The sequence below is a fragment of the Acomys minous genome, assembly GCF_964271855.1.
Source record: "Acomys minous genome assembly, chromosome: 19".
Taxonomy (NCBI): domain Eukaryota; kingdom Metazoa; phylum Chordata; class Mammalia; order Rodentia; family Muridae; genus Acomys; species Acomys minous.
Window position 1 is genome coordinate 7,153,378 of NC_140499.1, and position 15,010 is coordinate 7,168,387.

Sequence of the window (15,010 nt, forward strand, 5' to 3'; positions counted from 1 at the left end):
GATTGTCAGGCAGAAAAGGAGGAGCTTAATACTGCAGGTGAGAGACACCACCTTCACCTGTCCAGACAGTGAGAAACGCCAACTTCACCTGTCCAGTGAGACACCACCCACACCTGTCCAGAGAGTGAGAGACGACACCTTCACCTGTCCAGACAGTGAGAGACGCCATCTTCACCTGTCCAGACAGTGAGAGACGCCATCTTCACCTGTCCAGACAGTGAGAGACGCCAACTTCACCTGTCCAGACAGTGAGAGATGCCAACTTCACCTGTCCAGACAGTGAGAAATGCCAACTTCACCTGTCCAGACAGTGAGAGACACCACCTTCACCTGTCCAGACAGTGAGAGAGACACCACTTTCACCTGTCCAGACAGTGAGAGACACCACCTTCACCTGTCCAGACAGTAAGAGACACCACCTACACCTTTCCAGACAGTAAGAGATGCCACCTACACCTGTCCAGACAGTGAGAGACGCCACCTACACCTGTCCAGACAGCAAGAAACACTACCTTGAAGATAAAGGGGGACCACCTTTTACTTACCACCTCAGAATGTCTCTGTAGTGGTTAATTTCATGTATCAACTTGACTGTAGTAAGGGATTCCCAGATAGCTGGTTAAACACTATTTTGGGATATATCTATATTATTTTGCAAAATATTTGCAGAATTAATAAACTGAGTAAGGATTTATCTTCACCAATCTGGGCAGACATCATCCAACCCCCTGAAAGCCTAACTGGAGAAAACCCAGAGGAAGAGTCCATGTGCCAGGCAGTCTGGGGCCTCCATGCTCTCAGGCCCTGGACACAGGTTCTCTATTCTCACAGCTCTGGACTCAATCCAGGACTTAGTCACTGGGTCCGCTGGTGCCCAGAGCTTCAGATTTGGACTGAGTTATATCACCAGTCTCCAAAATCAAGGAAGCCAACTCCTATAAGACTATTTATAAATATAAACACTACATAATATTGGCCGTTTCTGAAGAACTCCAGTCTAAGGTTTTAGTACCACTTATGTTTCCAGAGAAACAGGATTGTGAGGATGAGCTTCCCCAACCGGCACTAGAATTCCTGGAGCTGGCTCTTTAAGCTGATTAGATTAAGACATCATTGACTTCCGTCCTAGTAGCTGTGCTAGTCTGTGTTGTGATGCCTTCCCTATCAGCCTTTGATATTCCCAACCACTTACAGAAGCAAGAAGCAAGTGAACCCTTAGGAAACTAAAGAATGACATAGGTAGTGATCTCACATAATGTCACTGAATAAAATGACAAGAGAAATGACTAAGCTGAAGGGCTCTAATTCACGTGTACACTGCATAGATGACCTAAAAAAATTTAGGTATGTCCTGAAGAGAAAGCTAATCAATTAAAAACCAGGTCATTGTCCTATGAGTGCCAGGTGTGACATGCAGGTTGAACTCCCAAGCACATAGAGTGTGTGTCACAGCAAAGAGGTATTCTGGCAGCTGGAAGCACAACAAATCTCACACAAGAGATTTATTGGGAAGGATGGACCCAGAAGAGTGGCTGCTGGGGAGAGCAGCAGCATAGGACTGAGCAGAAGTCAGAGTGTGAGGGGAGGGCGGGGTGAAGCATTCCAGGGCGGGGACTGATGGGTGGAGCTTGCCCACCACCGGCCACAAGGTGCATACTATTGAATGGAGGTTATTGACTCCAAGAATGGACATGAAGGAAAGACTGAGAGGACTGGGGACACTTGAACTCCTAAATTCTGACATTTTTCTTCTCTAGTGGAAGAGGCTGCTCTCATCTCCACTTTGTCAGCCACACCTTTTTATCTTCTGCCAGGATTAATTCTCAGTTATCTAAATAAACTATAAATTATCTAAGTAAATGATAATGGCCTTCCCTAAATCAGTGGCCTGTACGACAATGGTTGGGTTCCTTCAGCCTTATAATTAGGTTCCAGTGCCCACTGAGCCTCAAAGATGAGATACACAGTGTATGCCTAGCATACATCCCCAGCACCACATAAACCAGGGGTCTCAGCACACACGGAATCAGTACTTGGGAAGGAGTGGTAGATCAGCCTCTAAGCTGAGCACAGTCAGCCTAGACTTGAGATCAATTTTTAAAAAGTATTTTTTAAAGGCACAATGACAGGTAAGACAGACAAGAGCCTGTTGGACTTTTCGAAGGAATGTTTCCACTTGTCAGTCAGCTTCAGGCTCTAGGACAGGGCTGATTATATTACTGTATTTGTGGAAAATTCTAATACAACTTACAGTCACACATGGGGCTCTACTAAAGCCTTCTGAGATCTGTGGGGAGACTAAATATGTACTTTCTCAGCAGAAGTGAGGAATAAAGATGGGACCACCAAGAAAGCTGACTGAGGGGCAATCTCATGTCTAAGTTGTAAGATACATCTGTGAGTTCAGAGTCTGTGTGAACATCGTCACAGCCTAGATTTATTAAGAAGACAAAACCAAATGAAAGGGAGTTACAACTCCAATGTCACAAGCAGGAGACAGACCAGTCCACCTGCTCTTATGCTACCCCTCATGAGAGAACAAAGGAATCCTGGCTACCCAGGCAAAACATTTACAAAGATGTTCTATTTCATCAAACTATGACTGCATGGTACATACCACGGGCTCAACAATCACCAGGTCATTATGGTGTCTTTCTAGTATCTGCTCAGGCAAGACCCCACATTTATAATCACACACTTGCAACAAACTGAGGCAGCATCCTATTGACCACTGTATGCTCTCTATCAAACACTCTTGCTCCCCAGCCTTGGCTTCACAACATAGTCACATTTATGCTCCATCCACTTCTTCCCTTGACCTCAACAGCTTCCATGGGATTTCCCTAAACAAGGGTGAATCTAGAAAGCAAGGACTATACTCTACAGAAGAGCAACTACGGATGTCCTTAGCTGAAATTCCTTGGATCTTGCAGTGGGCTCTTTAGATCTGGTGGGGCCACCATGTAACACACTCTTATAAACACAAAACTTGCAATTGCTTCAAAACAGCACTCTAGAAATGGCTCCATACATGAATAAAAACTAGCTCAAGTACTATATACTGTAAGCAAATTTTTATTACCCAATCCCACATTAATGGACATGCTTTTGCAGTGTTGCTCTAGCCACATAATGGGACAACATCTTGTGTGTGGATTTTGGGGGCAAAGAAATTTCAATGGAAAATTTGTTTAACTAAATTCCCTGGACAAGGGTTACAGACTTTTTGCTACTAGAAACAGATGGAATATATTTTCCCTGTTTTTCATCAGAATAGTTAAATATTAAGATTTCAATAATGGCTTATTTTGTATAATGGATTATGTTGTGTTTTTAAATTTTCCTCTTACAAGGTGAATCAGTTTATACTGCTAAGGATCAGTTTCTACAATATTTTAAAGATTTATCACTATCTTATGTGTATGAATGTTTTGCCTGCAGATACATCCATGGATCATACCCTTGTAGGCTAGAAAAAGCCATCCCAGGAACAAAAGTTACAATCAGTTCTAAGTCACCACCTGTTCCTAACTCCTGAACCATCACTCCAGCCCCTCACTATATTTCATTAAGAACAATCATGCTCTTTATTATTATTTTGTGTGCATTTGCTTGTTTTGTATGTGTGGTGAATACACTTACAAGCACAGAAGCCAGACCAGGACCGCAGGTGTCTCCCTCTTCTATTCTCTATAGATATAGCTGCCTTAAGATGGGACTGTCACTGAACCAGAAGCTTGCCTTTAGGCTGGGCTGGCTAGCAGTGAGGTCTCAGGGTCAACCTGTCTCTCTCTGCCTTCCTCCCAGTGCTGAGTTTACAGGTGTATAGAGCTGTGCAGTATTCAACATGCGTTCTGAGAATTTGAACTCAGGTACCCACGCTTATAGAACATGCACTCCTGCCCACTGTGCCATCCCTCCAGCCTGAGCATACATATATATGTAAGTATGTATTTTGTATTAACCTATTTTCTTAGCCAACAGATTCCACTTGCTTCATCTACTACTTGCTTATGCTTCATCTCCTGTTTTAATTGCACTCTTACCTTCAAGTCAGGCCTCTTCTGTGGCTTGACATTGACGTGCTCACGGCTATTTCTGATGGCAGAACCACATTCTAAATCTTAGGACTTAGGTGAGGGATTTGTACATAATCATTCACATTCCCAAGGTATCATCTCCAGAACATTCCATAACCCCAAGGTACCATTTCTTATTCCTCAACAGAATGAGTCAGTGACCAATTCCCTAACACCATTAGACTTTGTTTTGAACTTCTTACCCCTAGTGATTTCTACATTGTTATTTGCCTCTTCATTACATATCAACATTATTCTTAGTTATATTTCATAAAGACATGCTTGATGTTGGGCTGGTGACATAGAGAGATCAAAGGTAGGTTTGCCTACTTAACAAGAGAAAGTGGGTCTAACCCACAGCAATGAGTGCAGCTGTGATAGTTATGCTGCCAAATGGTTCTCAGAACTTAATCATGGAAGAAAATTATCAACTTTGAAACTTGGAGATGAATTCTATCTCTTACCTAATACAGCTCACATCAATAGCCCTGATAATAAACCACCCTTGCATTCTTGAAAGAATAGTACCTGCCAGGTACTTGAGGAGCAGCACTTTAATCCCAGCACTTGGGAGGCAGAAGCAGGCAGATCGCTGCAAGTTCAAGACCAGCCTAGTCTACAAAGCGAGTCCAGTATAGCCAAGGCTACATAGAGAAACCTCGTCTAGGGGGTGGGGGAGGGGGAAGAATACTATCTGATGCTCTAAACACTTTAAAACAACTGTAAAGGCTTTTATAATAAATAAAATGTGTTGCTTTCTCCGTAAAGGAAAAACTTGCTGATAATTCTGTATGGTACAGAATCCAAATGCATTAAGTACACATACAAATTTCCTTTATCTATTAATGGGAGCATACTAACACTCTACAGCAGTTAATGATAAAACCCAGACTCAGAGCCTGGAGAGATGATGCAGCAATTAAGAGACACTGACTGCTCTTCCAGAGGACCTGAGTTCAATTCCCAGCAACCACACGGCAGCTCACAACTGTCTGTAACTCCAGTTCCAGCAGATCTGACACTTTCATACAGATAAAACACCAATACACATAAAATAAAAACATGAGAATAAATCAGTTAAAAACAAAAAACAAAAACTCAGGCACAATTACTTTTAAGTTAAAATTGACTATTGGCTTATTTGATATTTTTTAACAGTACACTCAATAGTTTTCCAGGTCCATAACTTCTGCTATTTCTTCTCTCTGGAAAACTCAGTCTTCGGTGGCAAGGCAATACCTCTATCTCCAATAAAACAATAAAGGGTATGTGTTTCCTCCCAGAAAAAAAAAAAAAAGAGAAGTGTATACATAGACATAAACACAAAATTTTACATGAAATACAGGATTTACACTGCCTTCTATAAAGTTCAGCTTAAACCTCCCATCCTATACATAGCTCAGCATATAAATACCCAGAAACATTGATAAACATATGAATAAGCTAAATGCAAAACAGTCCAGAGACTAAGGAAGCATTCACATTTGTCTATCGAAATTTCTCTGAAGAAAGTATGACAGGACACATAAAAGATACTTGTGTTTTAAACTATTTATTTACAAAGTTCTTGCTATTATAACTGCTTTTAAAATATAGCAAAATGAGGCCATTTACTAACCTGTCAAGTGGCACATACATGGTATAGAAAAAAAAAATCCAGTCAATTAAACTTTTAAAGCAGATTATTGAAAATTATGTAACATGGAGACTTGTAATACTCCCCTGAACATGTAGAAAATAAAAATACACTTGGCCATAGGAACCCAATCATTCTGTATTATTGACTATACGAAATAATACAGTAGAAGACAGTGGCAGCTTGCAAAATACTTGACAATAAATTTCAAATCTTCTATTTAATGTTGACTATGATAAAATCTGGCCATACACTATACCTATGCATTTCACAAATGATTAGCAAAATTGAAGGCAACTTCAGAACAACTGTATAGAGAAGAAAAGCAATTCTTAACACAGTTTTTCCACGGTCTTATCCTTTGAAATGAAATTCAATACAGTAGTCAAAACTAAATCAAGATTTGCTAGTGGCTAGAACCAGAAAACAAAATAAAAATAAAGTCTCTGAAACAATTATAAAGTACATACTAAAATCTCATATTCACAGCATATACAATGTTTTGTAATCTTTCTGTCTTTATCTCAGTTTGCAGTACTATTTTCAAATGATCTTAATTATATGGTTAATAATGATGTATCTTTTAAAATTCATGTGTTAGATCTGTTATTTTAAAAGAAAATAAACTGCAAAAGAACAGTTAAGTACATCAAACAATACAAGTGGATAAGCCCCTGGAATTTAATCAGAAGGCTTTATTCAGTAAGTATTGCATTGCCACTTAGTCTCTGCACAAATTGAGATACACAAATATGTACTTCCAAGATACTATACAAATACACAATAGTATTTTGCACCCACTAATAAAGTTTACTGTCTCAGGGTTACAAAGCTACTGATTATCATGAATAACTTAAGTTACTGGTCTTCAGATGTGAGATTCAAACAAAGAGATAAATTACATCAAAATCAGTATTTTTTTTACATAGATTATCTTGAAAAATGTTTTTAAGGAAACAAAATGGCATTGGTTAGTGTTACTTATCTTCTTCATAACTTTCACCAAGTGCTAATTAAAAGTACCATTCAGTCAGCATCTTATTGAAGTGTGAGGTCCCTGGGTTTTAAGTTTCATATCAAGTGAGTTGTGGATCTACTTAATGTATGACTTCTCCGTTCAAAGAAAGAAGGGAGGCTGACAAGGGAGGGCGATGGGATACCCTGTGAAAGACAAGACAAATATACTTTAAATTTTCTTCTCAAAACTTGTAGCAGAGTTCAGGGTCATGCCTACCACTCTCGCCCTCTACTAATTAACATGACAATCAAGACGCTAAATTCCAAACTCTTTAAATATAAAATGTAAGATCAGAGGGCTGGAGTAGGAATGAAACAATTAAAACTAGTTTAGCATTCTGAAACAAAAGCTAGATGACTGACTGATTTAACCCGGTGTCTTTCCTCTATGAGGCGCAGCGTTACAGGTTAAAAATAAAGCTTTGAGATTTGGTAGGATTTTCAGTTAAAAGACAAACACCCGAGCCACATGTTCATTGGACAGAGGACAACTGTCAGTGTGTGTGTCTCTGTGTGTGTGTGTGTGTGTTGAAAGACATGTTCTTAACTACTGAACGCCCTTCTCCAGGCCCCTTTTCTTAATTCCTAAAGCAAAATTAGAAGGATAAAAAATAACATCATGATAGTAATCTAAAATTAAGTCATGTATTCCCAATGACTACTGTATTATATGGACAACTCCTGTATGTATGTATGTATGTATGTATGTATGTATGTATGTATGTATATGTATTTTCATGTGTATATTTCACTCCACATGAAACTGAACAGAACTGCAGCACTTCTGAGTAACAGTAATTATTAAATTACTGAGCAATCTAAACTTTTCAAAGGTCAAAGTTAATCATACTAGAATCTTAAACTATACCCAAAAATATACAGAAGAGTATAAAACCCAAAAGTAGGCATAATCAAAATAAACTAAAAATCTACTTTTTAAAAACTACATATTAATGGCTAACTATATCTAAACTCAGGGCCTATAAGTTAACTGGCTCTTAGTTCTCATCCAAAAGGGAGTAAAATAAATAAAATACTACTGCACAAGTGATAAAATATAATAACTTCAACAACAAAAGGCTGTGTCACCATCAGGTAGAGCTTTCATGATTTACTAAATAATAGTCATAAACTTAAGAATCTGCATACTTTTTACATAAATTATGCCTCAATAAAATTGAAAGAGTATAGAAGCAAAGAATGGAAATAGTGCCTGCTGGAGCTTTTAATAATATTAAAGACACACCATGAAAAACTCAAAAAAAAAAAAAATCAAGAAATTTTAATGCTTTTATATTGGTGGGTATGCAAGTGTCATACACACACACACACACACACACACACACACACACACACACACACATATTTATATAAACACCCACTTGACATCCAGGACCTAGATTAAATTGCCTCTCCTATATATGTCCACATATGGCTTATATTAATGTTTCTCTTTGTTTTCCTATTTATAATAAAATAAAGGGGAGACAACCTAAAAAAAAATCTGCATACCATAGCACTACTTTCCTATAGATCATTTATCTAAGAAAGAAAAAACTCAATGGAACCTGCTCCTTGTGAACTTAATAAATTCTTTTGTAAAACATCTTTATTTGGCAAATGCCAAAACTATTTAATCTAATTTACTAAGCAAAAATAAAGTTGTGAATTCAAAAGACCTAACCCACATAAAGTGAGCTCAATAGAGAAAGAATGTTTTTTTCCACAAATATAAATTTCAAATAGCCAATAACCTCACATTAAATTTATAAGACTTATTTCCATTACTGCTTGCATAGCACCTAATCCTTCACAAATGTCAAAGGTGACTTGGGTAGAATATTTTTTAAAATTTGAAAAGGAAAGAATCTAGCTCAGGAGGCAGAATGGTGCACAGGTGGAACCCAGGAATACTGACTGTGCGCAGCAGTGCAGTCTGAGGGCTGAGCAAGGACACGCTGCCTCAGAGACAAGCAACTGAGGAGAAGTCGTGACGCCTTAGGACATGCTTCATCAGAGACAAGCAACTGAGAGGCAGTGACACCTAAGGAGATTCTAGATACTTCTTATGCATACTGTCTACATAAAAGTATTAGTACAAATAATATAATTTTTCTACAATTCTTATAAAAACCACGTACCATCATTTAAAGACAATCATATTTACATTTGTTACAATAAAAATAACATGATATAAAACTTTGGCCTTGAGAAAATTTATAATCTAAGAAACAAATGCTTATCTGCATTGTATTTACAATTTTGCACATATTTTTTCATTTCTTTTGTTTCTCCTTCTTTAAAACTTAAAGACAGAGTCTCATGTAAGTCAAGCAGGCTTCAAAGTTGTTACATAGGTATATAGCCAAGGTTGACCTTGAACTCCTTCCTGGTCCTTCTCCCTCCACTCCACTGCATGCTGGGATTACAGACTGGTTAATGTGGTGCCGGGGATTGAACCCATAGCCTTGTGCATGTGGGACTCTACCAAATGAGCTACATCGCCAGCCCTGCTTTGCATGTACTTATAAACACACTCTAGCTCAGGTGTGGTGGTGCACGCCTTTAATCCTAGCACTCAGGGAGGCAGAGGCAGGCGGATCTCTGTAAATTGGGGGCCAGCCTGGTCTAAAAAGCAAGTCTAAGAGAGCCAAGGCTACACAGAGAAACCCTGTCTTGAAGAAAAAAACTAAACAAAACCCACTCAATTTTTGGCTATAACTCTTTGAAGTGTAAGAGATTTTTAACTAGCTTTTAAAAAATAACTTTTACTGACTTTTTTGTCCCTTACCTGTGTTAGTTTTATATGACACAAAACTAACCACTCATTAATACTAGGGGACCCAGTGTGCCAGATACTAAGCACTTAACATGCATTTATTTCACTTTCATCATTGCTTTAGATTTTACAGTGAAAAGTAGAGTAGGGACTGTCTCTGACATGAACTCTGGTACCCCCCAATTTGATCACTTCCCCTTGGTGGGGAGGCCTGGTGGCACACAGAGGAAGGGGAAGCAGGCTACCCGGATGAGATCTGATAGGCTGTGATCATATAGTGGGGGAGGAGGTCCCCTCCTGTCAGAGGCCTAAGGGAGGGGGATAGAGTGATGGGCGGGGGGGGGGGGGGGGGCGGGGGGGGGGGGGGGGGGGAGACAAGAAGACACAAGTGAGGGGATAACAATCAATCAGGATGTAATTTGAATAAATTATAATAAAAAACAAGTTTACAAATTAAAAAAAAAAAAAGTAAAGCAGATCTTAAATAAAACTTGCCCTAGTAAACGGCAAAACAAGGTTTTGAAAACTTGGGTTTCAGAGTTCATGCTCTTTAAGTGTTCCTCAAACTGCCTCCTGCACATGGAGGATGCATGACGTACATGTATTATTTTATATATAATTTAGTTCTCTGAGGTAAGCATTAGTGACCTCTTATTCATAAAAACTCAGAAGCTTGCTAAAAGATGTATAGCTAAGAACTGACAGCCACTTGATTTCCTTAACCTTAGTAGCTTGGGTTAACTATAATTTAATGAGACTACTTACATACTCTGGTGATGTGACACTTACAAATGTCTTCACCTAACCATTCTAAAACTGTGATTGCAGATCGTTTAAGAACACTTAAATAAAAACTTATTAAAAAAAAAAGAACACAAATATTTGCACATGATTTTAGATTCCAAAGAATCTTCTATAGTTTGGTTGCAGAGATTACATGCTACTCAACAAGCCAATCAAAAAGGAATAAACCTTAGTCCAATGTTATTGGAACTCATCAAATAGAAACATAGCATTTATATTAATAAAGTTGTAAGCCAGGCCAACACATACTTCTTTCCTATGGAAATTAGAATGTCTCAGTTCCAGTAAAATTTCATACCCAATAAACTACAAAGTAGATATGCATCTAACTCATTAAAAGCAGGCTCTTTGCCAGGCGTGGGTGCACACGCCTTCACTCTCGGCACTTGGGAGGCAGAGGTAGGCTGCTCTGTAAGTCTGTGGCCAGCCTGGTCTACACAGAAGTTCCATGAAAGCCAAGACTATGTAGACGCTGCCCCCTCCCCCAAAAAATCTTTTCAGTTGCTTTTGTTAAGTAAAATAAAGGTTAGATGTTTAGCCAATAAAACAAACTCCAATGCTTTATACATTTAATGAATAATGCTCATTTTAATTAAGAAAAAAATATTACCAAGTCATTTTTAAGAAGAAGATTGCTTTACTTTATTAAAAAGTTCATCAACATCTGAGTAAGTCCTTCAGCACATTAAAGCAATACTCACTGCTAAGGACGATGTGCTGGACAGCCGGCTCATAGCAAGTTTGCCACTGCTGGGAGGACTCTTTCCCTCTGAACTATGGGATGATGAAAGAGCCATCCGCAGCGCTCTCTTGGGAGTTTTGGAAAACGAGAATGCTCTTGTAACCTGAAGTTTAAGAAGAGTTAGTATTAGTTTTAGCTAGACAACCCTAAGACATCCATAATAATCTCTACATAAAGGAAGCTAAATACATCATTTTCCACAAATCAGATGTGGTAGAATTCTCTCTGGCATAAACAGTGAGATGAAGTGCATTATAGATGGTTCCCTCTTGCATGGAGGAGCACTGAAGTCCAGCGGAAGAGAGAGACATGGAAGGAAAGCAGGCAGCCTAAGACACACACAAGAAATGGAGGGGTTTGTTGTGTTGTTGCTTTTATTTCACCTTCTTGTAGCGCTGGGATTGGACCCAGGACTTCCATGTGCTAATAAGCTATGTCCTCAGCTAAAACCCATGGCTTTCTCTTACTCTGACACAGCACAGTTGTGCAATCAGAACCACTTGAACCCCAACTTCATACTGAAAGTGAAGGAGTTCCCCTGAATCATAATCTAACTAGTTTATCTACTGTATGTTACAGGTGGTAAGTAAGGGCATATACAAAGGTAGTACAGGGCTTCCTTTTCAAGGGCAACAAAGCAAAGGTTGTAAATAAAGCAGCAACTCTAAGGCTGCAATGTCCTTTGGCTTTCTGAAACTCTACTTCTACTTTCTTTATTTCTTTCATTCATTCGTTTTTTATTTATTTATTTATTCACTTTACATCCGACCATATCCACTTCCTTCTTTTGTTCCCAGTCCCACCATCCCTCCCTCTTACCCCTCCCCTACTTCTCAGAAAACTGGACCCCCTATCTTCTATATCAAGTCGCATCAGACTGAGAGCACATTCATTCCCACTGAGGCCAGTCAAGGTAGCCCTGCCAGCAGTGAGACTCAACAGGTCACGATCGGAAAGCAGGCAACGGAGTCCATGTCAGAGACAGCCCCTGCAACCCTTACTATGGGATACACATGAAGACTGAGCTGCCCATAGGCTACATCTGTGTAGAGGGCCTAGGACCAGTCCATGCATGGTCCTTGGTAGGTGCTTCAGTCTCCCTCTGGCCCCTGGGCCCTGGTTATTTCACTCTGTTGGTCTTCTTGTGGAGCCCCTATCACCTCTGGGTCCTTCGACCCTCCCCACCCTGCCCTTTCCACAAGGTTTCCCCACACTCCTCCTAATGTTTGGCTGTGAGTCTCAGCATCTGTTTTGATGTCCCACTGGGTGGAGCCTCGCAGAGGATAGCTATGCTAGGCTTCTGTCTGCAAGCACAGCAGAGTATCATTAATAGTGGCAGGGGTTGGCTCTCTCCCACAGGGTGAGCCTCAGGGTGGGCCAGGCATTGGACACTGCTTCAGTCTCTGCTCTGTCTTTTATCCTTGCACATTTTGTAGGCAGAGTAAATTCTGGTCAAAGTTTTTGTGGGTGGGTTGCTGTTCCCCTCCCTCCACTAGAAGCGCTGGCTGTCTAGAAGGTGGCCCCTTCAGTCTCCAAAACCCCCATTACTAGGAGTCTTAGCTAAGTCACCCCAATATTCTCCCAGGAGCATACCCTGTTGTAGGTGTCCACCTTGTCTCAGATGCCTTCACCCTGGGTTTCTCGTCTCTCTCCAAGGCCCTGCGGTCCCCCGCCCCCACTCTCCCCACATCTGATCCCCATCTTCATTTCCCTCCCTACTCCCTCGGCTACCCTGCTCCCTCTATTCACCCACTTCCGCTGTCTATTCTATTTCCCCTTCTGAGTGAGAATTAAGCATGTCCCCTTGGGCCCTCCTTGTTACTTAGCTGCTTTAGGTCTGAGAGAATAAAAACATGAATAGATCTAGGTTTCTTGACCCACGTTATATGTTTTGCTGAAAACTAGCTTTGGCGTTATTTAAGATGAATGTAGTATATTTTCTACTCAAGTCTGTTTCATACAATAGTCACTGCAATAAGAATACAGCAGCAAGTTGTTTGTAAGTGCCGTGGCAAAGAAATCAGGGACTTCATAGACCTTGATCAGTGAGTCATTTCCAAGTACCGTAGATCAGTTTTGCTGAAGACTATTGAGAGAGAGAGAGAGAGAGAGAGAGAGAGAGAGAGAGAGAGAGAGAGAGAGAGAGTACACACAGGCAGGTCACGGGACCCCCTGATGTGCAATCTGGTACTTTCTGTTTTTTTTTAAGATAAGACCTCTCTATTGGCATGGAACTCGCTAAGAAGGCTACACTAGGTGATCATCAAACCCAGGAATCCTCCTGCCTCCCCAGATCTAGATTATAAATGTCTAAAAGCGCAGCCCCTTTAGATTCTAGCCACAGAACTCAGGTCCTCACAACAGCTCTAGACTACTCTTTTATTAGTGTTGAAGATAATATTTTAATTTAATGTGAAAAGTACATTTTAGAGTATGTCCAGAATTTCACTAAAACTCACCTTTTTTGAAGTCTTTTTTATTGCTCTAGATGCTCGACTCAAAGTACTATCCATATCTTTTGTATTCATTTCAAAAGATTCTGGGTCAGCCATGTACATAAGATTCTCCTGTTGAAAAATAATTTATTTTAATGTTCAAAAACAACTATTTCTATAATCAAACCATTAAGCACAGACATACATAAAAAAGATGCTCACACCTGACTTTCTCTCTCACTGTGCATCTAGAAGAAATCTAAATGAGAGGTTTTGACCTGCCGTCCAGAGTCCTACAGAAACAGCAGCTAGAAAGCAGGGCCATGTAACAGCCTTGGAACTGTGAGTATTTTCACTTATAATTGGATACTAGCCCAAAAGGCATGTCCCATGGAAGTCTACACTTACCAGGAGATTGGGATAGACGTGAGGACATCCTACTGGGACTCTAGGTGAGAAAAGTATGGGAGAATGGGAAATAGAAGGATCCGAGGGTCCTAGAATCCTATAAGAAGAACATCATGACGGGCGGATCTGGACCCAGACAGGGGGTCTGTTCAAACTACTGCACCAACCAAGGACAATACATGCAGTAAATATTGAGCCCCTGTTCAGATCTAGCCAATGGACAGGACATTCTCCACAGTTGCGTGGAGAGCGAGGACTGACTCTGACATGAACTCTAAGACCCCATATTTGACCACTTCCCCTTGGTGAGGAGGCCGGGTGGCACTAAGAAAGGGATAAGCAGGCTACCAAGATGAGACTTGATAGGCTGTCACCATATGGTGGGGGAGGAGGTCCCTTCTGTCACAGATCTAGGGGAGGGGAATAGGGTGAAAGAGGGAGGGAGGGAGGGGGAACAGGAGGAAACAAGTAGGGGATAATAACTGAGTTGTAATCTGAATAAATTAATTAAATAAAAAAAGAAAGAAAGAAACTGTGAGTATTTTGTATAAATATGAGCAAAGTTGTCTTTCCTAAGAAGGGGGTCCATAGATTATAGAATACATTCCTCAAGGAGCAAAAGCCCTCCTAGAGCTAAGCTAAGAACCATGGACCAAAACAAGAAAACCTTTGTCAGAATAGGTCCAAGAGTGGAGTCCTGTAAGGAAAATTCTGAGTGCTTGTGAGAAAATTCCAAGAAAACAAGAGTCTTGTGACATTGGGAATTGTTCTTAGACTGTGTTTTTGTGTCCCGACCCCAGGTGTGGTGGGCAGGAGTTTACTTCATTACAGCTGGCTATTTGTTTATGTGCCTTTAGGGAAAAACACAGTTTGCCACTTGCCACCCACAGCTTGTCCATGTGATCATACAGTTTCCTCACAGGACTGTTTACCTTTCTGATTCCTGAGTAAAGTTAGTTTTATATCTAAAACACTGAGAGTATATTTCTACTCAAGTCAAGTTACTGAAGGCGGCTCTAGTCAGCCTCATTTATCAGCTCCATTTTCCCAGAACCCATCACCTCTACAGACTACCCGACAGCCCTTCTCCAAGTAATTACAAATATTACT

The 15,010-nt window shown here is 40.2% G+C and overlaps 1 protein-coding gene across 5 annotated transcripts in view; it reads right to left on the bottom strand.

The window, feature by feature from the left end:
* Window positions 1-5,615: 5,615 nt before the first annotated feature.
* ECT2 (epithelial cell transforming 2) overlaps window positions 5,616-15,010 on the bottom strand; it is a 58,044-nt gene continuing 48,649 nt past the window's right edge. For all 5 annotated transcript variants that reach the window (XM_084768850.1, XM_084768848.1, XM_084768846.1 and 2 more), the window contains 3 exons: window positions 13,517-13,624; window positions 11,017-11,160; window positions 5,616-6,876 (listed from right to left, as the gene is read on the bottom strand). In XM_084768850.1, coding sequence (XP_084624976.1) covers window positions 6,787-6,876; window positions 11,017-11,160; window positions 13,517-13,624 — 342 coding nt within the window. In that variant the 3' untranslated portion in view covers window positions 5,616-6,786. The remainder of the gene's footprint in view (window positions 6,877-11,016; window positions 11,161-13,516; window positions 13,625-15,010) is intronic.